The 27,573-nt window shown below is 33.3% G+C and overlaps 1 protein-coding gene across 5 annotated transcripts in view; it reads left to right on the top strand.

Annotated features, from left to right (window-relative positions):
• The first annotated feature begins 7,435 nt into the window (after positions 1-7,435).
• LOC129574992 (paired box protein Pax-6-like) overlaps positions 7,436-27,573 on the top strand; it is a 44,280-nt gene continuing 24,142 nt past the window's right edge. Inside the window, exons 1-3 of one of the 5 annotated variants that reach the window (XM_055457729.1) lie at positions 7,436-7,750; positions 8,961-9,340; positions 22,076-22,403. In XM_055457729.1, the coding sequence (XP_055313704.1) occupies positions 22,391-22,403 (13 nt within the window). In that variant the 5' untranslated portion in view covers positions 7,436-7,750; positions 8,961-9,340; positions 22,076-22,390. Of the gene's footprint in view, positions 7,751-8,335; positions 9,341-22,075; positions 22,404-27,573 lie in introns of those variants that run through there. The other 4 variants (XM_055457728.1, XM_055457733.1, XM_055457730.1 and 1 more) reach the window with 4 other exon arrangements.

Genomic DNA, 27,573 nt, shown 5'->3' with positions numbered 1-27,573 from the left:
GATGGAACTTCCAATTAGTTTTTAGCATTGAAAGTACGAGTACCTTGTTGAGTCGTTTTCGCCTGAATGTAGGCCTGGAGGTTGGCAGAAATGGTTTGAAAAATTGCTAAAGCTCAATTTGACAAAATCGCTCTGAAGATGTCGCCACAAGACTAAATCCCACACATTGTGTAGATAGATTTGTTCATAATAGATTTAGAAATTATCAAATAATTTAACAATGTTCAAACAAGTTTGACCAAAATTTACCCAATCAAATAATTTAATTTTGGGTAAATTTTAGTCAAACTTGTTTGAACATTGGCAGCGCTCTGGTACTCTGTAACTTCGCTAAATAATTTCCATTTGCTTATCATTCAAGTTAAATGATTTTACCCATTAACTACCAATGGTCAATTTTTCGACCAATGATTTTTCTCAGGCTCTATCTCCCTCGCCCCAGATTAAGAATTCGGTTAGTTCTTTTTTTCTAAAATAAAAGAACATTTAAGTTGACACAACCAAATTGTTTGCTATCAAACTTTGTCTCGCTCACACCAACTGTCACACTGACACGTTCGCGTACGAATTTCTGTTAGCGTAAAAGAGATGTTGTTCGCAGTAAACTCAGTTTAAATATTCATTGAAACGTATATATTACAAAATCAATGGAAAGATTTCAAATTGGTCGAATCGAGCAGTGAATGAAAACAGAAATTTTGGAAAATATTCCCTAACAAATTCCCACAAATTTGTACTGAATTTTAAATTTTTCGATCGCTGTTTAAGAAAAATGGAACGCATATCTCACGATCTGTGAAGTCTACTGTTATTTTCAGATCAAAGTTGATAATATTTGAAAGTATCACGCAATTCGAAAACAAAATAAGAATTCTGGTAGTGAATGGGTTAAAGACTTTTTCACGCCGAATAATTTCTGCTTAATATATTGCAAACCGCTATTGGTACCGTTTGCGTTGCTTCCTCATTTGCCCAAATGTATTGATTGGTACAACCAAAGAGTCAATCTAAAATGCTGAGAAAAGTGAATGCGACCACAATATATTTTATTCATATCGATTATGATCCTACTTTTGTGTATCTATCTATCTTTATAATATTGAATGTTCAGCTGACTTTTTATCTATCTGTTTGTTGAAAGTCTTTGGTCAATTTTCCAATGCATGCCTTCGTTGATATGGGTACGATCACAATTCTCGCATCACGACGTGATGTTTCCAAGGAGAAGTTATTTTCCTTCGAAAATAGTTTTTGTTAATTTCTGTAATTCATTTTCAAAAGATTGTAAAACAAACAATTTCCCTAGATTGTCTGTTACTGCATATTACTATATAACCATGAATTATCTAATTTGTTTATATTCCCTGCTCAGCAATACCTGCTATTGTTGAAATGGTGTAGATTGAGGAAAAAACACAATTAAAATCTATGAGAAATCACAACTACTGAATGTGTACCACTGTACAATGTACATAATTTGCAGCATTTCCAATTAGGTTGTATACAATAGAGTACCATCACTTCGATTTTTCTTAGTAATGCAAAGCAATTTCAGTGCAAAAATCAGCCCAGCAACACATTATCGAAATGAGTTGCAGCCAAAACAATATAGTCGGAGGCATGTGATGGAACTATGATTTGATGCACAATTAATTTATTAGTTGCTGAAACAAAGAGTGGATTAATTAATTCAACTATTTGGTTTTCGTCATATTACTGAGGATGTTGTGTATTGTCTATTTTTTTTAGGCTCACCACACTATCCACACCAGGTAGGGAAGAATGTATTCATTTCCATAGAACCAAACTTTTGCATCAGATAGTCTAGGGCTTTTTACTCCACAGAATAAAATCACTTTGTTTGTTTGTTTTTTTCATTCTGTGGTAGTAGAGAAGAAATTAAAGAGAAAAAACATGAACAATTTCTATTTGAGAATACTTTGGCATTCAAAAGATACCATGTGCAGTATATATATATATTTTTTTTTTCTCTCTGATGAGCACATTTGAGTGAAGATACGAACATGGAAACATCTATTTTCTGCAAGACCTTGTAGCACCGAATAAAAGATGCAGACAATGCACGTTCAAATGAATGGCAAAAAAATTGGAATAAGCTTTAACAAAATAGGTAAGTTATAAAAGGATAAAAAAAACCACTCCCGGATAATCTCTTAAAAGATACTACATCATCCGACCTATCTGTATCTCTGTCACATCCTCTTGTTCGCCTCTTCAGATTCAATTGCGATTGTAACAGTCATTGCGTTGAGTATATTTTTATCCGCACACATATTGTAGTACATAGAGGCACCGATGTAACTAATATTTACTAGCTATCAAATGTACTGTGCATTATTCACCCAGTTTCGTTCATTTAGTTTTTGTTTCGTTCTTTTTCTTGTTTCACCGCGCAGACTACTAAGTCTAAAAATTGAATGCATTCACAGTGTTGTTGTTTGGTATTGATAATTACAGTATCTATAAAAATGTGAAAAGAAACCAAAATAAGCATTGCCATTGTTGTGTGTTGTGGAAAATTAAAAAGTATCGTCTTTTCATAGAGATTTGATGCCGAAATTGGCATTCATACCACCAGCTGTGTGTACATTTTTTTTTTGAATCAAATTCTTCTACACAACGAAAATGATTTACAATGTTGAAGTGAGTCACGAGCTCTTCAATTCGAGCTCCTTATATACCTAATTGAGAGAAATGAAAGAATACCCAACACACACGCATACACAATCATTGTTATTGTGATGGTCAACCAATTAGACGTAGCTTCTAATTTTATGTCAAACACTAATGTTCAGGGCATTCAGGGCATTCGATGTGTGACACGATGATCGTATAAACAAGTGTACTAATGTCCAGTAAATCCGGAAGTACTCGACAGAAGAAGGAAAAAAACGGTTTGTCACAAAGAGAAAGAAGAAAATTTGTGAAAGTAAACAACAAAATTTGTCTAGGGATTGTGCTAAGTAGAGCGCAGGCTTGAGTATATTTTATGATTTTTGATATGTATTTCTGTGTAGTGCTGAGATATTACATATGATTGTCTGTGGAATATTTCGTTATCGGATTCAAGAAGTGTTTGCGAGAAGTCGCAATATTGAATGAATCATCGACATTACCGACATCATGAATACTGTAAAATTCTGTCGAAGCATTCGAGCCAACTTACCGGTTCCATTCGACCAGTCGAGGCATTACATCAGTAAATAAATAACATTCATATTGATTGACTCAACCGAATATGATTGGATGTACAGCGTTGCTAAATATTACCCATATGATCGTAAATGCATAGCTCTGCGTGAAATTACAACAATAAAGAGATGAAACATGAGAATATGGATTTTACATGTTTTTTTTTAAATTGCCTTCGAACACTCACTACTTTACATGGCTTTTGAGTTTTTCTTCCACATACGCGGTACATGTCGGTCTGTTGGAATACATCGGTGATACCCATCACACACACAATCCACAACGCACACATTCAACAGTAACGAGACAAGCAATGAGCCAAAGCCAAAGGAAAAAAAATTACTGGTGAATCAAAATTGATTTGTAAATACATATTTTCATAGATAGTATTATTATAAATTCCCCCATTTGGATGATGCACTTATGTCCTTAACATAATGTTTAACCATTGCGGTGAGCGCGAACAAAAAATAAACCCGATCATGAAACCCATGCAAGGAAAATAGATAGATGAAAATTATTAATGCTTTTATGTACATTTCAAACCCTTTTTTTCTCAAATATACATAGATCCGTTTTCGAGGCATCCATGTTAACTACACCAAAAATGTGTTGATTCTTTGGTTTGGAAAAACACGTTTTGCGATTTGTTTGTTTCTGTAAATGCCATTGATGTTTACAATCTAGTCTGTTCCACTTTTTTTTTCGACTGCAAACAATTTTTTTTTCTTGTAGTAATAATTATATGATTAATTGATGAATAAGTAATAATAATAATATAATCATCATATGACTCAACTTGAATAATTCAAGCAAGTTTTTTTTAGTTTCGGAATATATAATTATTATTTCAGTTTGGCAACTAATGTTATTAATGCAAATTTTCACTATTTTTCTTATTGATTTTTTATACGATTTTGTAATTAAATTCTTGTTTATTCGATATGAATGGATCATTTCTTCTTTCTTTAGGAGCTTGACTGGGTTTTTGTCTAGTGAAAATATTCCTGTTGAAAATATTTTTTGCTTTCAAATTGTTTTGATCGTATAAGAATTATTTGAACATATACCGAGTGACTCTGAATATTATAAAGAAAAAACACTCACTGAATTTGAATGGAATGAAAAATATGCAAGATTTAATTTATTCAAATTGTAAGACATAAATCTCTTTCTTTTGGTAAAAAATTGAAGGAAATCAATGAATAAAGAAAAGAGAATCACAGTAAAATATTTGAAGGGAAAAAACTGAAACTGAAAGAAGAGTGTGCCAATTTTAAAACAAGCCGATTCATAAATGAAAATTTCAAACTATAACTTGGAAAACTTCCTGTGGAAAAAGAATAAAAATTTCATTGCCGATCATTATGGTAAAACAAACAAAATATAACTCCTATAAATATAGCGAATAATTTGGCCAACAGCAGTGGTGCTGCGAAACACTGTTCCCAGATACTTGGTCTTGTGAATGTACGTTTAAATGGTCCAGTCAAAGTTATGATTATACGAAAGAAAATAAAAAAAACACACTCGTATTTGTTTTTGCCTTCGATATTTTCCATGAGTGCGAGCATTTCAAACGAAAAGAAGGGATCTTGAGCGTAAATGGCGAAAAAATTGTTTTGACTTTGTTATGTTCGTCTCAGACACAGTTTCTATTATGCACTTCTACCGAACCATTTTGTTGTTTCATTTTAGAAATGATAAAATTTCGAGTCGGATCTGCACATAAAACAAATAGATACAAACATTATGTACACGAAACCATATTTGCGTGTTCATATCAGGAAAAATGTTGTGGAAAAAAAAAGCAACATCAACAACAACAGCACAAACTGTGCTTTCCACATACACAGTTCATTCGGGTAGCTGTTTATCCTTTTTCATCAGTAATGAGTCGTTTGCATGCGTGTAGTAGCGTAGGGTTTTTTCTTCGTGCGTTTCAACGATTGCTATATTTGGTTGGATTGTGTTTGTGCGTGTGCTCCGATATGTTCAGAAATTTACAGTTCACACATAGCACAAATAGCATAAATTTTATGTATATCATCAGTCCGTTAAACTCACGGTTTGTACAAAAATACCGTTTCACATTTATATAAGGCAATCTCAGACTCACTCTCTCTCACTCTCAATGTTAAAACTCGCAATTGCAAGCACACACAATATTTGTGTATAAATTAATGACAAAACATGATCAACCTATCAAATGACGGCTCTGGCGACGCCTTCTTCAAACGCATATGCTGATGTACGGGGCTCAAGCATACCAAAAAATAAGAACATACATTATTTATTTTACGCTCACTGACGCACCCATACACACATACACACATACACACGCAGATCGGTTCGCTAGGACCCGCCCATTTCATTGTGTCAATACTGTACGCAAATAAAATCGGTGTGTGTGTGCTTTTTTTTTTGTTGCCCGACTGTGTTTCGCTCCCTGAAGAACTCACCGTCGTCAATGTCGTCAATTGTGAATCGGACATCAGCTCTTGCTGACGCCAATATTTTTATCTTTGGCGAAATAATGCGACGAATGAGCTGCGCGTGTAAAACGTAAACAAACTTTGTAACACATATTGAAAATGAAACTTTTTAACAGAAATTTTGTTTACTAGTTTACTAGAAAACAATTCCGTAAAATCTACGTTGGACATTGCAAAATGCACATTGTACCACCAAATAATCAATCGGGGTATTAGTTTATTTTGTCGTATGTCCTTCTAATTTGTGACATTCAATTATATTTTGTAGTCAAAAATGTTTTAAGTTCGATAAGAATCTCAATACCCTGCAATTGAGGTTGTAGTTCTCTTTTCTCTTAAGTATTCACATTTGTGATTGGAGAATTTCATTGCCATTCATTTTTTTTTGACAATTTTTGCGCTTGAAACCGACAACTTGATCATTACTAGACGATTTATGTATGAAAATTAAATTTTTGGTCATTTTTTTTCCGGCCAAATTTGTATATTAAATATTCAAACTCATCGATACAAATGAATCCAAATTACAAATCGGAAGTTGTGAGAAATCAACCCATTCTTTTTGTCTAAAATTTATATTTGGATGGAAGCACATAAAAACACAAATCTCAATTGAGCATTATAGTTGGAATACAGATTGAGATACATGTTATCTAATTGTCAACAGCATCAAAATAAATAAATGAACATAAATAAAACGTTCAAACTAAATTGCAATTGAAATTTATTTATTATTAATTCAAGCCCAACGAAATGAAAACTTGACAAAAATGTTAAACCATTTTTCAGCTCATTGGTAGCTCAAATAATATTTGTTAAATCTTTTATGAGAAGAATGTTACATCATTTTATGTTTCATAAAGAGAGGATGCAGATACGAAGAACTTGCTTTCGCAAAAAAAAAATGTGTCGAAGAACGCCATATGTATGATATCAGACGTTATATTTTGAGAAAAAAAGTGAATTCATGGCGGAATTATCGGTTCGGGTTTAACATTTATAATTTATTTGTTTTTTCTTTTAAAACAACGAATGTTTTTAACGAACCAAAAACTAGTCCTCAAGTATTTCTACTTCAATTATTCGCAGTTCAAATGTTTTATGCGTACATAATTGATAAGAACTAATCCTTATTTGATCGTATTGATTTGTGGACATGCACCGGTTGTTGTGAAGAAGGAAAACGATGAAAACATCTAGCGATGATGTCAAAACGAAAAAAAAAATGTCAACAAGCGCTGAAATCGAAAACACACCACCATTTGTTTACGTACGTGAAATCCAGAATTCGTAACGGTATAAAAATGTGAGCGAATTGATTACTTTGTTTCCAAATATCGGATACGATGCGTAATGAACACACCGTATACGGTAATAAGGCGCACAGACACAAATAAACAGTAGCAGGCACATTTAAATGGTATTCGTCCTGGATCGATTGTGTCAGCGCACTTGGTTTGTTTGTGCGTGTGACTCTAGATGTGGATGTACCCAGAAAAAGGTTGTTTGCCAGGCCGTTTATGGCCCATGCACACATTTCGCAACGCGTGCACATGTAGTAATCTTTTACACAGCTATATACACAGTCGTATAGCATTGAAGAATATAAACGAAAAGAACGGAGAAAATCATAGCTGCCGTAACACACAGCACCGAAACCGAAACACACAGCAGTAAGCACTATTTTGTTACCACCTTATTCGCTATCGCGTTAAACGTATATGTGCAGTGAAGATTGTAAGTTGTGTTTTTCTGTGTGTTTTTTTCTTGCGTTTTGTTGGTTTATTTTTTTCCCAATCGCGTGTCATATTTTGCAAACTGATCGCTACATATTATCATTCACCGTCAATAACACATCGATATCTGTACACGAAAAAAAAGAGGAGGAATACACGGCTTCATTAGTGTGCCAAAAATTGTATTTTGTATTTAAAAAAAAATACACAGTGAAAATCAGCCAAGTGGTAGTCAACTAGTTTACACTTTGTCATCTTCAAAATTGGTTTTCCATTTAGAGTGAAGTTTTGGCCAAATATGTGCTGGTAATTTATACCTCTTTTGACGTCATTAGTGATTGTTATGTTTAGAATTAGTTAAAAATCTGAGTTATGCGAATGAGACGGTTTTCTTTTACGTTTTCATTTCAATTGCAATTTAGTTTGAACGTTTCATTTATGTTTATTTATTTATTTTGATGCTGTTGACAATTAGATAACATGTAATGCTCAATTGAGATTTGTGTTTTTATATGCTTCCATTCAAATTGTATTCAAACATTCAAGAAAGTCCATGTTTCGCAACGCGTCTCATTTTGAGCGTATAATTTGTTGGGAAAGCTTTTCCAATCACACACACATACACACGCGGTGTAACGAAAATATAGTGTACGTCATTTTTAAAGTGTGTTTAAAAATAACCTAGCATTTGCTTATATTTTTTTTGTTTTCCTAATCAACCCTGTCATGCATGTGCAGAAGTATACTATTTTTATGTGAGAAAACAAAAAAGAAAATTACGACAAAACCGATGAATAGTGCCGAATATATTTCAACCGGGGAGATAATGTGTGTGTGTGTGTGTGTGTGTGTGAACGGAACAGAGAGGGAGAGAAACATAGAGAGTAGATGATACAATAGATATCCCTGAAGCTCTAGCTGAATGTGAAATGGAAAAACCGTGCATGTTTTCAAGGCGGAGCAAAAGAAGCGGCTAAATAAAATGGGCTAACACACGACATCCAACACGAATATTTCTCTAACGCAGCAAAAATATCTTTGAATTGGTTAAACCGAATACAATTTGAATGGTTGGATATGAACAAAGTAAAAAGATAGAAGGAAATAAAAGAGCGAAACAGAGATAGATGGGAAAAACCAGATCGACTAGATGATGGCTAGCTCTATATACTGCGTGTGTTTTCATGTGTTTCGATTTTGACTTTAGTGATGCGAGTAATTCTTGCGTGTGCATTGTATATTGCAAAACCCATGCAAAGCATTATTTTTATTTGCTTTCCATTTATTTGTTCAACGTACGGATTTTCATCATTTTTTCTTCGGTTCAACGGAAAAAAATTTCTAAATATTTTATTTCGATTTTTTTTTTATTGGAAATAGATATTTTTCAATAATGAGTTCGGCTTCTGTTGTTTTTTGGTTTCTCGTGTAATTTCAAGTTTTGACCAAAAAAAATAGTGTTTCATTCAGTTAAATAAAAAAAATAGTGTTTGGTAAAATATGCATATATTTTCAGCGTTTACGGCCAATGGATTAACAACACCCATACAAATCAGTCAAAGTCAACGTTGAATACAGCGAATAAGTTTTGTGAATGCAATTTTTTTTATATTGATCTTTAGATCACACTGTTTTGGCTCTACACAAATGTTGCGGATGCAAACGGATAACGCCAATTAGTGCAAAGCGATAACATCAAGATCATTGTGTAAAAAAAAAGAATTAAATTAACATAAGAAAAAATGAAATGATGTTACAAAAAGTGGTTGTGCAATATTTCGAAAACAAACGACACAAAGAATAAAACAGAAATTGATACTGAACTGAAGACTTTCGTTACTGAAGCGGCGGTCACACACACACACACGATCGACGTTCTCAGAAAAATTCATCCAGGTTTGTACAACACAAAGTTAATTTAATGTTTGTGTTCTATTGTTTGAAAATCAACACCGAGCACCCGTGGACTAATATTTTCGGAATTTTTTTTTAACAATGCATCTTATATAAATAAATTAAAATGTTTTTAGAATTGAAAAAGTGCAAACTAAAAGAAAAATAACGGACCGAGCCCAACGAACAAATAAAACTGCCGACTTTCTTGCACAGAAAAATAACTGTAAAAAATTCAATTGATTTCAATTTTAAATGGTTATCAAAGCAAGTTTAATATAAATACCCAATGAACACATGTAATGCTAAATGTTTGAATTTTGTGCATATTTTAATGTAATGCTAAATGTAGCACTAAAAGTGCAAAAATTGTGTGATTTTTAGATAAAATTTTGTTTCTGGGCACAATATGTGTAGAAATTGTGCACGATTTGGGAAAAAATTTACTATGCACAATAATTGCACGTGTTTGGCTCATTGGGTTAATAATTATGCTTTCTTGACAAAATTGAGCAACAAATATTGGATGAATCACGATAATAGATATGCACCCACTATACAGAAACACTAAACACCAAAAAAATAAATGCAGTTTTACTTCTAAAAAATATCGCGATATTATAAGAATCGATTGTATGGCAAAAACAACGTCAACATAACTGGGATGGACAAAAATGAAAATTGAACAACTTCTACAGGGACACCAAACTGAAATAGTTTCATCTCATACGACGGCGTAAAATAATTGTATTTTTTGCACTCCATGCGTGTCGTCATGCTGCATTGGCGGTTGTGTATGTGTACGTTTAGTCGTGTGCATTATTCATTTCACCGATATTATGTAATTAAGTAAATCGCCATTTAATCCTTGCATACGCCAGCAGCAAACGAGATACTTGTATTCCAGCTGACACTGATTCCGAAATATCTCAATTTCGTCTCATTTTTTTTTTGGTTTTATTGAATTAGATAAGGATCATCAAAGATGGATTCGCTGATGGTTGCAACTATCAAAAAGCCCTTTCGTATAATTTATGATCAAGTAGAATTGTATTTGCGTTCACTTGCGAATGTGAACAGAAAACCAGCAAAATCAAGACTATATTTTAACAAACACGTCTCACCTCGAAAGAATCAACAAAATGTTGATGTAAAAAACCAACAAAGACTTTTTCAGCAGAAAAGTTCAGTGCTTTTTATCGAAGTTTGGGAATGAACCAACGATAAAATATACATATCAAACCTGTCACGAAAAGTCGAAGTGAACGAATATGATGCAAAGTGTTTTTTTTTCTTTTCGGAAGATTGGAATGTGCTTCACAGCATGCCACAGTTTAATAAGAAATAAAGTTAAAGTTCACCTATACGATGAAAATATAGCCGAGAAAAATAAGGATCATGCGAACGACCAAAAAAAAAAAAATAATGCCACTGAAGGATATTGACTAAACGCGATATTACGGGGTCCCTTGCATTTTTGTTGCTTCATTTGAACTTGACAATTGGTGCGGTTTTTCGTTGACCACTTATCAATAATAACATAGTAAATTCAATCTTTCATTCTGTTTGGCATCGATTTGTTTCTTAAACTGCTACGGTAGTTTAAAATAGCCTCTGGCATACCTTTTTACTTGAAATATTTTCGATTGAAAAATGAAGACTTCGTTAAGACTACGTCGAGCTACTGCACCGTCTGAAACATAGTTTATTTTGCAATGTCATTCGTGGCAACTGTTCTTGGATTCTTGGAACAAAGATCACATATCCTTGTTTATGGAATTAAACCCACATTCACACATTTCTCAAACTTGGAAACTGACATGGCCTGACATTTGATTGTATTCAACAATTCTGAAGATTTGAATATGCGAAGAGTGGCAGCAATTTTAATTCAATGAATAATAAGAATCACAATTACGTTTTTTTAATTTAATTAATATATTCGCTGGTTGTATCATTAAAGAATCAACCAGCTTTGTATGAAATCATTTTTTGTGATCTGCCTAGTGAATCGATCAATCTTTCCGTCAGGACGGAATATCCCTTTGTTTATATAAAACATGTCGAATTTAAAATGAAGTTTTCACATCGAATTGTCAAGTGTCAACCTTTTTGGACAACAAAATACTGATAAAAAACAAAACTGCTGAAGTGTAACACCAATCTTCATTTTCTGTGGTTAATTCGTTTCAGTTTCGTTTTTTGTTTCACGTTCGATTCGTGGGCACTTCGACGCTGCTTTACTAAAATACGTAATAATTATATATTTTGAAATGATGCGGACATTTAACGTGATATTTATCTCATGATCGAAGAGAATATCGGATGATATGTTATTCTCTGTGCCTCGGTTTTCAAGTCGAACAAAAGCAAACAGAAAATGTGTTGGATATTCTTCTTTTTTTTCCAGAGTTTTGACAAACATCAAAATAACAATTTTTGGTTTGAACCCATCATCATCGTCTTTGTTTTGCGATCTGCTTCGTTTTCTTTCTTAAATCCTTATATTCCTAAGCCATTTTTGTTTTGAGTGCATAGAAATGAAGTGATTGTGCCTCAAGAGTGCGCACGCGTGTTTGTATATTTGTATGGAATTGCACAAAAGTAGCTTCATTTCAATACACACACACACACACACACACACACACAGGAAAATGAAAAAGATACCTCTTTCTTTTGTTGAAATATATTTCAGTTATTATCTATGGTTCTTGTGGGCTCGTTTTTTGTTCGGTTGTTTTTGTTTCTTTCATTTTGTCAACCTCAATCTATATTGTTTGCTGAAGTATTGACGGGAATTTAAAATTAAAACCAACATTGAAATTTATTTTTAATGAATTTACATTGGGAAAGACGAAATGAGCGATTAAAAATCAAATACCGCCCTTGAGAACTAGTTCATCGATATATGTTACGAATATGTTGAGATGGTTAATCTTGGTATCATCTCACAATAAGATTTTAAAACTTATTTAGATACTGATACGGGTCATTGAAGTATGTAGGTTTTCTTGCGTTTTCAAGCTACCTGATGGATTACAGTGGGACATAGTCATTTCATATTTTTCTCATTCATTTCAGTTTTTCTATAGTGGCATTGTTTTTAGCTCTTATACTTGAGTAACAGTGCGTAGGGTAGTTTTTTTTTGTCTTAAGACGTATTGAATTAACATCACTTGATACAATTTTGGCTGTAAAACTCTCAGTATATTTAATAGAAAATTGATGAGAATTCATATTGTTAGTCGAGTATGCGCACAGAATTAGTTCACTTTCATTGTTGTCTCAAGCTGTAGCTACTGGCTATTGCCAGTGCAAATTGTATAGATTTATTCTTAAGTCTAATCGAAAAGAGGTTTTCAACAGTCAGTTCAACACATTTTAGGTGTTGAACCATGTCACAGTTTGAATCACATCAAGCTGTAGTCTACCGCAGAATTTCATTTAATATCTCGGATAATTCTTATTCATGGTCAATGAATAAGCAGATGCACTCATGCTGTAAACAATACTCACGAATGAATTTTTGTTGCATAAATAATGTAAAAAATGAGGTTTCACGTCATCCAATCACTCAAAAGAGTGTTTAGAAAAAGTTATTTTTATATTGAATCATTCAATGAATGAAATCTACAATTGAAACACATCACTCTTACCGAGGTCATTTCGGCTCATTAGCCCAGAATATCCTTGAATATTTGATATAATTGCACATGTGCAAAAATATTGTCCAGTTGGACGTCTATTTTGAAACATAAATTTTTTTTAAAAATAAATCAAGGATTCTCTTTTGGGACTCGAGGTGGATATTTTTCAAAATTCGAGATTAATTCTTCGAAATTTCTTTCGAACTAAAATGAACATGCAATAGATGGATATGAATTTGTTTATTTTGAAATCTTCAAATGTGTGATTCTCCAAATAATCAACACCTTTCTAACTGGAAAGATTGCTCATAAATATCAAATTTCATTTTTTCAAGATTTTTTGTACGTATCGTGAATATTTCTACTGTTTTTCAGACATAATTTGACTTTTTATGTCATTTTTTTTCTATTATATTTTGGATTTTTACAAATATTCTAGGTATGATTATATGAATGGGTTGGAGCGAAAATGTAATACAGAAAAGTTGAGCGGAAAAATGTCAAATGAAAAGGGATAGCTATATAGTTCACTATAATTCACTATATAGCTAGTACTTTCTGTATTACATTTTCGCTCCAAACCATTCAAATATGTGATATAAAATGAGTAGAAAATGTAATAGAGAAAAGTTGCGTGGAAAAATGTCGATGATGAATGAGCGGAAAAGGGATAGCTTTATAGTATATTTTATAGTAAACTATAATGAACTAAATAGCTATCTCTTTTCATTTGACATTTTTCCGCGCAACTTTTCTCTATTACATTTTCGCTCCAAACTACTCAAATAGTTGAGTGATAGTTTCATAGATTCTACATTTGGTGTAGAGATTATTGTCGAAAACGCTAGTTGAAATGATTTTTTAATAAAATATCGGAATAGACTAAAAAAAGTACTATTCAAGCGGATAAATTCAAACCTATCATACAGAAATATTTATATATTTGCTTTTCGTTTTATACTTTACTTGGTCATAAACCGTCTGCCTGAAATCTAAAAATGCTTTTTAGTCAGCGCACCCAAAGAGATAAATAATTTTCATAACATTTTCCATGTTTTTTTTTTTTGAAATCATATCTTAATTATTTATATACTTTAGTTGCATTGTGTGGTATGAAAAATCTGTGTCTTGTTCGGTATGTGTACTAACCACTAGACAAAGCAAGCGGATCTCTGTCGGTTTGTCTGTTTTCAGATTTAATTCCCTCTGAGCCCAAATTACTCACAAGCACACCGATCCTTTATGCATTCAATTGTTGATCTTAAAATTCAGATCAAATGAGATACATAAAATAAACGAACTGAGAATGAAAAAGGATGAAGCTAATGCTTGAACTACAAACGCAGCGTGTTTGTGTAAGATAATCTGATTCTTTGAGATTTTTTTTGTTTTTGTTTCGGTGCAAAGCGGCACCAGAAATAAGTTTGAACTTAATCAGAATCGAAAATAAAATCGGTTTCGGTGAGCTTAAAAGAAAAAAAAAATGCTATTGTGCAGATTCGATTATGTTAGTATGTATTAGAAAAGGAAAAGTGCATTTTATTACTTTGGATTTGTTACAGATATTTTTATACATTTCATTGTTTCCATTGTGTGATTACCGCAATCTGTGTGTTGCACATTCGAACATGAAAAAAACTTTGAATGTAAATATCTGTTCTGGTTTCCATTCCTTCAGACACAACAAAGAAGCACCAACAGAAACCGAATTGAAAAGAAATCCTTAACTTCTCTATGTGCAATTCTATGCGTAGATTTTTCTCATTGCACTTTGGTTGCAATAGCTCAAAATTTATTTCATCGACATAAAAACTTATTAAAAATCTATTCGCCAAATTGTCGGAACAAAATCAAATATTTTTTTCATTAGTACCCAAATGATTGTATATTACTATCTTTTTATGTTCCTATTCAAATTACCAGTCGAAATGAATAAAATTTAGATAACTTCGATTTTTTTAAGCAGTTTAAATTTTTTCCCCAATTTCTATCAAATGAGAAAATAGATATGTCTTTTTTTATGTTAGATTTGAATTTATTATTTATTAAAATTTCACAGAGAATTGCTTAATCTGATTTGTCTCCGGTACAATGTTCATATCGCTTTTTATCGGTACATTTTGTTGGATAATTTTACTCGGGTTCGTATTTTTCGATGCAAAATTGTTGAAAATGGCAAAAACAAGATATAAAAAACCGAGCGTGTTATGAGTCAATGCGGTAAAACGAGATATCCTCCAAAAATATCAACGGCAAGTTTGAACTTACCAATTAGAAGATTGCTGATTCATTTTTATACTGTAAAATTCACAGTGTAAATGCATTAAAACAACGCAACGCATACTCGTCAGCAGCTGATTCAAGGGGCGAATTACTACTGAAAACCGGTTTTCAGTACTTTTCAGTACCTGCGATCGATTTTCAGTAGCGGTTCAGTTTTTTCAGTACCTAGTGAATATATGACTTTTATTGCAGTTCAGTATTGTCAAAATTTCTTGACACTTGTGTTTAATGTTTGTTTTCTAGCATTCCAAATGGAAATTGAACGTATTTTATCAAAAATAAAGTCTTATAAGTCACTTATATTTGAATTAGAAAAGTCTAAAGACGCAATAAAGAAGCTGACATCAGAAAAGAGTGATTAATGTCGAAAATATATGTCTGGCAATTTTCGTCGAATGAACATTTCCATGTCGTTGATGTGTGTATCATCAACTCTATGAAAGTGCATCTCTGAAACCACGAAGACTAAAACCAAACAAAACAAGAATGGATTTTTTACACAAATGTTATTCGGCGTATTTTTATTTCCAAACTACTGAATGTCGTATTTTTATAGTTTCGCACTTTTGTAGACAAATCTTTTTCAATTTTTTTCCAAAATTCTACCTCAATATCAATTTTTAAACTGTATGGCGTTAATGATATAAGTCAAGTGTCATAGTTTGACGTATCCAATGCATCAACTGACACTGAAGTACTGAAAATCGGTTTTCAGTAATTTTCAGTATCAAGAAAAACAAATTCAGTGGTTTTCAGTACTTTCAGTCAATTCAGTAGTGATTTGCCCCTTGAGCTGATATCAGCAGCTGACGTTAATTGGTGCTGCTGACATCAGCTCATAACACGCTCTGATAAAAAATAACCGACTTGAAACGGATTGAACAAAAAAATTCGAGGAATAACGTTTCCCAGTGAAAAGTGAGATAAATTTTTTATCTATAATAAAAGTGAGAGAAAGAGATGCCCTATCAAAAACGAGATTTAAAAAAAACGAAACCATTCGTGATCTATCATAAATTTCTATAAATGAGACGTGAGAGAAAAAGGAGAGTATGTTTTTTATGATTCGGTTGGCGTTAAAGTTCAAACTATGTCAAGTTTGGACGGAAAGTTGATATGTTCCCCGGGAAATTTGACATTCCTATATGAATTTCTATATAAATTTTCCCGCTATCACTTCATAGTTACTGGTGTTGACATGATTTCAAATATCCCAACGCAAATTAACGCCATCTGCTATTTCGGGCAGTAAAATAAACTAATCCCCGGGAAAATATATGTATAGTTTTAGATTGCATATTTGAAATGATGCATCACTCGGAAATACAAAGTGACCGGTATCACTTTATAACATTTATATAAAAATGTCAAATTTCCCAGAGTGTGTGTGTACTTGAAAATTTTACCAAGTTTCTATATGGACGAAAAGTGTGGACTGGTTTTAATATGACAGGATCTCAAAAATATTCTTCTTTTTTTTTCATTTACTCAGTTTTGTTCGTCATTTGTCTACTATTTTATTTAAACAATGATTATCAGCTAAATATAAACTGTATACCAACACTATATTATTTTGTTGTTTTTTGTTCATTATTATACAAACATCCATGCAACCGAAATATGGAATGTCAAACATTATTAGCATTTGATAAATGTGAATAAATATTGCGTTAAATTTCCCTCATAGCCAACTTTGATTAAGATGTTCATATCAAGTTGTGAAATACATTCGCTCTACGGCTCAACAACATAAGCTAGTGCACATTTTTGTCAACACCAAATGAAATGGCTATTAGGCTGACGCTGCTCGTAGTCAAAAAGCAAAAACAAGGAAAAAAAAAACAACAAACGCATAACATAAAAGAACATGCATAGCGCCATCAATAAACGACGGGGTATTAAAAAATGAAGAGCATGAAATGAAAGTGCTCTGATTTCATATCGCCGTCAGAGATCATTTCATAAGCGTCGTTGTGACGCGTGTGCGGAAATCACGCGATAATTCCTAAATTTGAAATTGAGAGGCGACACAACGATTTGATATAAAGTGAGCATACAATGCATATTTTTACTCATTTTTTTAAAGTTTAAGGGGGCAATACTTCCGATTCGGAGTTCGTATGTTCTAGCAGGATGCTCTTTTGTGCATCGATTTGAATGTTTCCAATAGTAAATCTGGAAAATTAAAGTATTAATATCATATAATATAAAATGGTCATAACAATAAACACGCACCTCGTGTCACATATACGCTCACTCTCATGAACACACACACAGAGAGACAGAAATACTCACTCACTCGGTGTTAGCAAATATATTTTTTATGTAAATTGAAATGGAACGGCTCTTCGCATTCTCGTCAAGTGGAACACATGCACCGTAATTGTAGTCGGGCATTTTCTTGACACTGATCGCTTTATCAGCAATCAGTAATTTTCTCAGTTGTTGAAAGGACGTACGTTATGTAAACGTTTTTCGACTTGAAACGGGGTGGATCGGTGGAATAATATTCAAAAATCGGCTCGTTTGTATTACTCACTGAAAATTTGTTAAATTACATAATAACGTAATTTGCTTGCACTCTCATTGTGCCATCACTTCATTTGGATGCAATAAATTTATTTAGCCCATTTCATTTGATTTGATGTGATATCATAATGTTCATTGCCCGGAACAATGGTTAAAAACTACAGTCATTCCAAGCGGAGAGATGTCTGTTAACTGAAACATGTATCGATTTTTTTCTTCTTCTGATGTTCACAACAGTAATGAATTAAAATTGCACAGAATTCAGCTAGCAGACATTAAAAATCAACTGACTTGGGTAAAACAGCCGTCTTTTTTGTTGCTATTATTCGATTGTGGCAGACAGAATCAGTTGAGCAGTAAAATTCGGTGTGTCATTTACTGCGCGAACGTCGAATAGCTACAACTTTTGATATAGGCTAAAGATTCGTTGAAATGAATTGCGATATCACAAAATGATAAAAGTAGAAATGGCATCGGGGATGAAAACAGGAGGAAAGAAACAGAAGTACATGATAAGAATGACGCTGTCTAAAAATAACAAATTTCCAAATTTCCTCAACATCTTTATTCCAGTTTGAAAAGTTTTCATGCGTTGCATTGAAACGCCTCCCTATTTTTGAAGCATTGTGCACAACTTTACACAAAATATTGGGCAGAAAATCGATGGTAATCACACTGGGAATGGTGCACATTCAGTTCAAAACATTATTGTATAGTCATACATGGCTGTGATGCTGCAAAAGGAAAACAAATACACATGAAAGCGTTTGCGCAGTTGCAGGCACTACTACTGTAGGGAGAGAGAGAGGGAGAGAGAGAGTATCGTTAAACCAGTGACTCTAATGAGGGGTGATGCTAATTATAATTTGCAAATATTAATTATTTCGATAAAAATCTACAGCTGTCCTTTTTATTTTGTGTATTGCCGTTCACTCTGTTTTGTGTGTTTTATTTGTGTGCTGTTGATGCTTCTGTAACCACTACATCATTTCCCATTGTCACTTTGCTATTGATACTGAAACATTCTCTTCTGGCGTTTTGACCTTTTTTCCTCTCTCTGTCTATCGTAACATTGAACAACAAAACAGCTCTCATATTACGCACGATGAATGTGCACATGTATAACAAAGTTCGATGTTTTTCTGTGATGTTGTCATTTCAAGTGTTGTTACGATTACGATCGTTCTTCAGTATCGTAGCCCATACGTATCATTTGGTAATTTATTACATTATATGGCTGCTTTCATATATTGACCTTTTTTCTTTTGTTGTTGTCGCTATTACGTTCAATGAGAAATTAATCTTTAAACTAATTGAATTGACTGATTAGATTCGCCAATTTCGTTTCTTTTTTTCCTATTCGGTTTCTGAATGGCCAAATTGCATTGGTTGCGAATGAAACATGCGGAATTTCATTTAGAACGAAATTGAGGGCCAATGCAACGAAATACTTCAACTCCATACTCAACCACCCGTATTATGGTATTAGATAATGATTAATAGCGGTTTCAAAAGACTTCCAATAATCGCTGTGCCCAAGTGCATGTTCATCATATGCACTTAGTCTGACTTTGCTTTCCTTGTGCAACTTTACTGCCCGGTATAATTGCGAATGGTCAACGGAAAATAGGATGTATTGCCGAAATAAAAAGTACTTTATTTTCTAGTTGTTGATCGACACGGTGGAGAAAAAAACAGTTTTGTTCTTTGGGACACAGTCTATTGAAATCATTTTAACATTTACATTCGCCACGTTCTTGATTATCAAATGTTGAAATATGTTTGGATTTTCTCGCGCATGAAATCTAAATAATAATTTGCATTTGAATTTTATGCGAATTTTTACTAGTCTTATGCACTTTACCATACATCTGATAATAATGAAAGCAATCATGTGTCTGGTTCATGATTTCCCTTTGCAAAAAAAAAAAAATCAAGGAAAAAATGTTTTTAACTTTGAAATTGGAGGTTTGAGTACGAAAGCTGATTTTTTTTTCTTCAAATGTTCACAATGAAAAAACTTCCTTTGAACTTATTGACTTCAATATATTTGTTGACAAAAATCAACGTATGGTTTAGTATTCGAGTCGTTTATATTTTAAACTTTGCAAGAAGTACCATTGTATTGAGTTCTATATTGTCGGAAGTTCTTGACTCAATCAAATATTTTTTTTTCTGGATTTTTTCATTCATTACAAATGAATGGAAAAAAAGAGTTCGGACATACATCCGTCGTATCGTTGAGAAAATAAACTGAGAATATTCAAAGGGAGAAAAGTATCCATTTGAAAAAAAAAATATACAAAAAAGTGACGTTTTGTTGTTCAGATTCATTATTCATTAGCAAATCCCATTTGAATGTTTGATCGGTATATGCAGCAGCAACGTTGACGGCAGTCCGGAACTCAAACGTTACGAAACAGTTAGACACTTTGAATTTGTCAATGGGTGCATGAATGACATAAAAATGAATTGTTGTTATTATTGTGTAGCTCTGTTCAAGCCGAATTATTCAGCGATTCATTGATGTCGCAAGTGTAGTCACTTATTGTCGCTGATATTTATTTATTCTGTTATTGTGTGATGCAGTGGGTTGATTTTACACGGATCCATATCAAACAAATCATATTATACTATGGTTCGCTCCGCTCCGTACCGCATCCAAATATGCAATGTGAAAAGCGTTAATACTACGTCTTTTGTTTATCGGATTATACAAACGCTGCCATTCACTCTCAACTCTAACGTTTTTCCTCTCCTACATATCCCAGTTCAACAGTCCTCCTTCTTCTATTTCCTTAGCATGTTTCAGTTTCATGCAGTTATTGTAATAAAATTTCAATAACATTCATAAAATTGTATTATGTCGGCGGCAAAGTTTATGTTTTTGAGTGAGTGTTGAACGTTCAATCATTATCGCTCTCAAAAAATAAAATAAAATAAAGGGATATCACTTGTGCTCGGTGCAGCTTTCCCGCCTATTGCCACTCTTTATTTTTGGCTTTTGTGTAAATATTTTAAACAATGTAATATACAAACATTTATAACAATTGTTACAAATATCGGGGATCAGTATTATCGTTATGGTTTCTCACAATGAACAATGATTTGATGATGCGTATCAAAACAACAAAACAATTATCTGATTTACACATTCTCAATTGCGAAACTTGAAATTTTCGGCGCACTACGTTCTAAACAAATCATAATTCATTTTTGTATAGAAGAAAATGATTTCCCCGGAAGAGCGGCGACAAATTTAGCAAGCCTAGGAGATTGAATGCATTTTTCTAAGTGAATCATCGTCGCCATGCTTATAGCCATATAAATTTCAATTGGAACAACTCGAATACATCCTCTTGAGAGCACTTCAACGCATAATAGACATTCGGTTTTACATGCGTTTTCTTCTTTCTTTAAATTTCGGGTTGTGGTTTGAATATGTATGCAGCCCTTTGATGTTATGTATTTAATACACACTTAACGCGGATAAACATTATGAAAAATTATGGTTCATCATCGAATAAATTCGTTCGTCGTAGATACACGACTCGTTGTTTACCGAAGCGTGTGTGCGAAAAATGTTGTCAAAACCGGGTGAAAAACATACGACAAGACTGGATTAGAGGGAACACAGACAAATAGGGAGTGCACACAAATGAGAACAAGAAACAATCTAACGATCATCACTGGCATAGCGCGACCGTCAACTTTCGAACTATTCCTTCCTCTAGTTGCCGTTGAATCGTCCTTTATGCGTATGAATTGTAACGAATTAATTGGTTTCAGTGCCATGACTTTGGGTTAGAATAGATATATTATGCGCCAAAATCATTTAAACGCTGCACATTTACACAAAAATATAACTTATTTGATTAACTCTTTGTTCTAATGCAGTGTAGTCGATTCATAACAGCCAATCACTGATTATTTTGATTGAGTTACTGATGCGTGCGTATTTGAACACGATTCGATTCACTTTCGTTCGTTTTTGGGGAACGATTGTTCTATTTATATTCAATAATTCAACCAAATTTGATTTATTTTATAAAATACAAGTGTATTCACGGTCCAAATAGAAAACTTTGAAAAAAAAATTGGTCACTCTTGCTGGAAAGAATCATCTGGCGTTGAAAATGTTTGATTAAGATTTGGATTTAAAAAAAAACTGGAAAAATACTGATCGGACGGCCAAAAATACCTCTAATTTGATCCGAAAATAGAATAAAGAAATGCTAAAAAAATGATAATCGATTGTTTTTTCTTTTCTCTGTTCCAGATAGCAGTGTAGTGGATTGAGAAATATACGATAAGGTGTAGAAAATTGTACAGCTAAAAAACATACGAAAATATTCTGGACAATCATTTTGATTGATTCATCGGAGATTGGGCCCAAATCAATCATCTTCAGGCAACATTAGAAATTCAAACGTGCCGGAAGAAAAACAACGCACAGCAACTACACACACACACACACACACACACCTGATAGTTTTATCTAACAAAATAGTTGTTACAAGATATATTTTTCAAACTGATTGGAACCAGCTTGCAGCACCCGTTAATACGGGATGGTGCTGACACATTTTGGAAGATGCCACACGCAGGTAAGGATTCTTCTTTTTTCTTTTATTCGCAAAATAACCGTTGACATTAAATGACCAATGTGCAGCATCAAATATTCAAAATAGTTAGGATATAGCCCCACTAAGTATATGCCACAGAAAGGAAAATTTAGTTTCATATAAAATTGGAATATTATTGAATTTCGACAATCAAATTATTGGGACGTCAAATTCATTTTATTGAATGAAATAATATGCCGTTTGAATGTTTGCGGCCGAGTAAAATAGGGCGAGTGTAATTGATTTTGGTTTTTATTTCATGAGCAATGACGATTGGTAAACAAATTAAATTACTACGATTGAAGCAATCGACAAAACGAATGCCATCGAAATTACACAGGGGTAGCCCCTTGCTGGTGTTTGATGTTTCTTGTTGGTCGGTGTAAAGTGTGCGCACGTCATTGGTTCCAGTCGTATGATTCGTAGTTACAAAGATCGTACACATCTATGTAACATACATATATACATGATGATGATGTGCGGAGTGCATCGTCGCTCTATCACCACTAACTTTACTTTTCGGTCACACAAAATCATTTGCAACGATTAACTTTAATTTCACATTCGATGTGAGCCAGCTCAATATCGATGACGGGTCCGTTTTGCCAGCGTTCTGGCTTTGAATGATGGATTTGATCCAAACATGAACTTGATTTCTTGCATAAATTAATTTGTTTAGACTGGCGCAGCGTGAACGGAAAATTTCAGTTGCTAAAAGAAACACACTAACATTGCTGTGTAAGTTCATTTCGTTCTACTCAGGCATCAGTTTATTTACATGTGAACGCATTCACACGCTGCAAACGAAAATTAAAAGAAATAAAGAACATATATATATATGTATATATATATATATATATACGCAAGGCGTGCGGAGAAACAACTGGAAGATATGTATTATAACAGAGAATGAGATGAGAGAAAACCAATGGAAAGAAGCATCCAATAGCTCTGTGAATTGAAATCCACGCGAACAACTTTTACACACTACATTGCACAGAAATAACAGCTTTTTTAATTGAAATCATTGAACCGTGGCTAAATTTAAATCCCATTCAAACTGTCGACGCAACGCCTGCATTACGCAGAAATACCTCATACACACGGGCCTGTACGTTATTACAAGTATGCTTAGCATGTGTACACATGCTATTGTGCAGGGAGACTGACTGAAGAATAGCGCGATTGGAGTACGAAATTCGTGCCTTGTGCAATCGCAGGCCATTGTTTGCAATATCCTTCAGAAAAAAATTGTGGCCTTTTTGTCTTCACTATCTCTCTCTCTCTCTTTCTCTCTCTCTCTCTCTTCTCTTCACTCATTGCCGGTATCGATTTGTTTTGTAAATGAGCACTCGATTGGTGTTTGCATTGATGTAACTTGCTCACTCTCGAAGCACTGAAGAAACGAGATTCAAATGTGGAATTCCATATGTGTGTGAGTTGTTGTTGTTGTTTTTTTTGTCGAAATTTATCGATGTAAGATGCCAAGACTTGTTTCACCGCACAATCGATTGAAATCAATTAACCGAAAAAAAACCATTTCAACAAATTGTGTCGTGCCTTAAATGAATGCACATGTTCCTTTTTTTCGAATATACTTCCTGGCTAAAAAAAAAGAAAATAAGTGAATCTAGTTGAATCGATGTACCAATTTCAGCATCACGCATAATTTTCATTGATAATTAACTATCATTCAGTTGTTTGGCCTTTTCCGGCGGAAAAGTGGACCAAGCAAATTGGAAAATGATAGACATTACTTGGATGTGGTACAATACACATTGAGTGGAATTCGATTTCATTGGGCTTTGTATTGATTAGCGCTCTTTTCCGTTTCATTTTTTATGGTCAACTTCAGTCAGCAATCATTCCAATAATTTCCTATTCGAAACAATTTTTTCGGCTTTTTACACAATTACAAATGGCATTCAAGAAACAAGAACCGAAAGGAAAAGAAAAAAAAACAGTTGGGGACCATAACTAAACCCTATTGAAGAGTTGAACATAGAACTATTTTCACGTGACCTATTATGCGTAATAGATCGTCATTTATAGTGTATTATGCGATTTCCCAAAGCGTATGTAGGCATTTATTAGGGCCCATTGCCACAAAAACACAATGCGTTATGCGCGCACTCGATCAATCGCTCAGCATTCTGTAATTCAGCCTGGTTATCATTGAGGTTCCGGTTCGATTTCTGGTTTGAGTATTTCTGTTTTATTCATTTTTTTTGCTGTTGTTGTTCTGTTCTCCTCATTCTTCTGTGCTGATTTATTTGTCGGCTCTCTTGATGCGTTCATTGCAGTTTTTGACAAATCAATTTGTTGGTAGACAGTTTTATGTTTTATAAAACGTTCCTTTTTCTACACTGGTCACGTGCCTGACATATAGCCGATACAAATATATATATTTATTTTTTTCTCTCTTCTGGTTGCCGTTTGCTCGAAACCACGCGCACTATTCGATCCGAGAAATTTTGCGCTTAGAAGGAAAACACTTTCCCTTTTCATTCTTGCATCCTGCAAACCGTGTTGAAAATTAGATGAGAATCCTGCAAAGTCATTTGGCATCATATCACAAGCAGTTTAAATCCGAAACTAACAACAGCTAACGAAATTGCATTAAATGCTTGATGTCGGAATTACGCGTGCACGAGTGTCACTACCATGTATTTATTAATGCACAATTTCATCATTTCAAGCCGTTTCATTAAGCATATTTTAGAGAGGAGCCGATTTTCCGACAATGCGTCCTCGATTTGTTCGAATCAAATCACACTCAACGCGTATATGACAAATTAATCATTGCTTCAAAATTGGGTTGCATCATTTGTATTTTGCATTGGCCAACAATTCATATCGGCTTCAATAAATAACATGAAATAAAAGGAATTAGAAATGCAATAAATACGCCATGGAATTGAAAGAATTCCTGATTTTCAAGTGAAGAGAAGTTAAGGCCAGAAAAGTTGCAATTTATATCGTAATTCAATGAATTTGAAAAGAAGAACTATTATCTGAAAATGTATCGAAGCGATATAATTAAATCGATATAATGACATATGTAATCGTATGTTTCGCATTCCTTGAAAAAGAAGGTGTTTTCTGTGTTGGAAATTAGTTTGGATGACAATGAAGAGTTTTTTTTTCAATTCAGAGAATTAAAATATAAAAGATAAATTAAAAATCTTTGAAAGTGGAGCAACGTTGAAGTGAAATTCAAGAAAAGCCGCATCTTATGGTCCATTTTTCCCGATATTTCACTTAACCTATTAACTATCACTGAACGATTCATCAACCAGTGATTTTTCTTCCATTTTTCCCATGTTTTTATGTCGTTTTCCAGATGGTGAATACGGTTTCTTTTTCCAAATGCCTTAAATTCTTTCCACATGCATGTGGAAAAAGTACATGTACTTTTCAATGACAATAATACAAAATCAATGTACAATTTTCAAATTGGTTATATCAAGCTGTGAAAAAACAGGATGTTTTTTTCTTAGAATTTTTTTATACAAATTTTTACTGAATGAATTCGTAAATTTTCGATCTTATTTCTAAGTCAAAAATGAAAATGTTTGAAAGTAAAGTTTACGGCATTTGAAGAGCATAATAAGAAACACGGTAGATAATAGGTTAATGAAAAAATCCATTTTTTGTTTCGCCACTATGTTTTTGTATGTGTATCGACGATGATGTATTTATGGACGAAGAAATCAGTTTGTGTGTTGCAATGGATCGAGTTTAATTTTGTGAATGAATTTTTGAATTGTTCATTCAAAGCCTATGTCTTAAGGTTCAAACAAATACAAATCAAAAGAGAGAGCAATAATTTTTTCAAGCGAAAGCCCTAGTGAAATTAGGCCACGCGTCCATACGAACAATAAAGAGAGTGAAACAAATGAAATGCTGCTTTGCACTGAAAATGCCTTTGATGACAACATTTCTATCGACAACCACTATATTATTCTCAATTACATTTATATTTAAATGTAATAGCACACCAGCCCTGGTGTATCACATCAATTGAAATGAATGATCATTTAATTAATACACAAGAGAACATTTTGAGGTAGTTAAAAGACTCTTTAATTTGCACGTGCAAATAAGTGCACACGAGTAATGGTTGCTGAACTGGTGAGAGCATATGTAAGTTCTGAGAGTTCTGAAGTTGATTCCCTGCGATATGCGTCCTTGCATATCTTGGTATCACATTCATGAAATGTGAGCAAATATCACTTTGAAGTATTGAATTCACGGCATAACAGAGCATTGCTCTTAAAATTTAACCGACCAATTGTCAAGTCCGCAGCCGAGCCGAGCATCAATTATTTCAATCGTTCAAATGGGAAAAGTTTTAAAGAAAAAATCGCAACAGAAAAACGAGAAACCCAATTTATTTCGTGTAACATCGCAGCTTCATTGCCTTTTTTTCAATCAAATCGTCCATATTTAATTGAAATTGCATTTTCCTTATTTGAGTAGTGAATTCTGCAAAAAAATGAAACGATTCGAGAAAATAATATATTCGAAATGATCAAAAATTATTATTTTGACGCAAAACACCATTTTTAAGTAGTCTTTTCTTCTGAGCATTTTGCCGACGGATCTTTCAATAAAAAATGCTCCTCCGCAACTCAAGCAATTGTTTGCCTCGTTTAGAGCTTATTTAATCATAAATATGGTCTGCCAACGTACGAGAATATTAAATCATTATATGTTCATCGTTAAAAAAACATTCTAAAAGTCTCTAGTTGTTTTTAATTTTCTGCGCTTTACCGTACAGACGCGGTGATCATTGTAAGTTTACATTTCGAGCACTTTTTTTTCATGTTCTTCGACATAGAAAAACACTCTTCAACGGTACAATGTGATCAACTTTAAAGGATGCAATTATACATTTTGTTCTTTCTTTCCATTGCTTTGATTTCATTTGTGAGCATAATTCTTTCATTTCATTCTATTTCTATGAACGCTTTTATGTTACCAAACATAAAAAACAGCATTTTCCTTTGATGCCTTTTCTATTTGAAATGATTGCGAGAAAAGCATTTGCTTTTGAAGAGACGTTGGGGAATATTAAAAGAAGAGAGAGAAAAAAACAAAAAAGTACGTAAAAGTACATGAAAAATCGTGTAACTGCAATTGGCGAGTT

Source organism: Sitodiplosis mosellana, unplaced genomic scaffold (genome assembly GCF_009176505.1).
Source record: "Sitodiplosis mosellana isolate CC-2019 unplaced genomic scaffold, AAFC_SMos_1.0 Smas_scaffold_6166, whole genome shotgun sequence".
NCBI lineage: Eukaryota > Metazoa > Arthropoda > Insecta > Diptera > Cecidomyiidae > Sitodiplosis > Sitodiplosis mosellana.
This window is presented reverse-complemented; position numbering and strand designations above follow the sequence as displayed.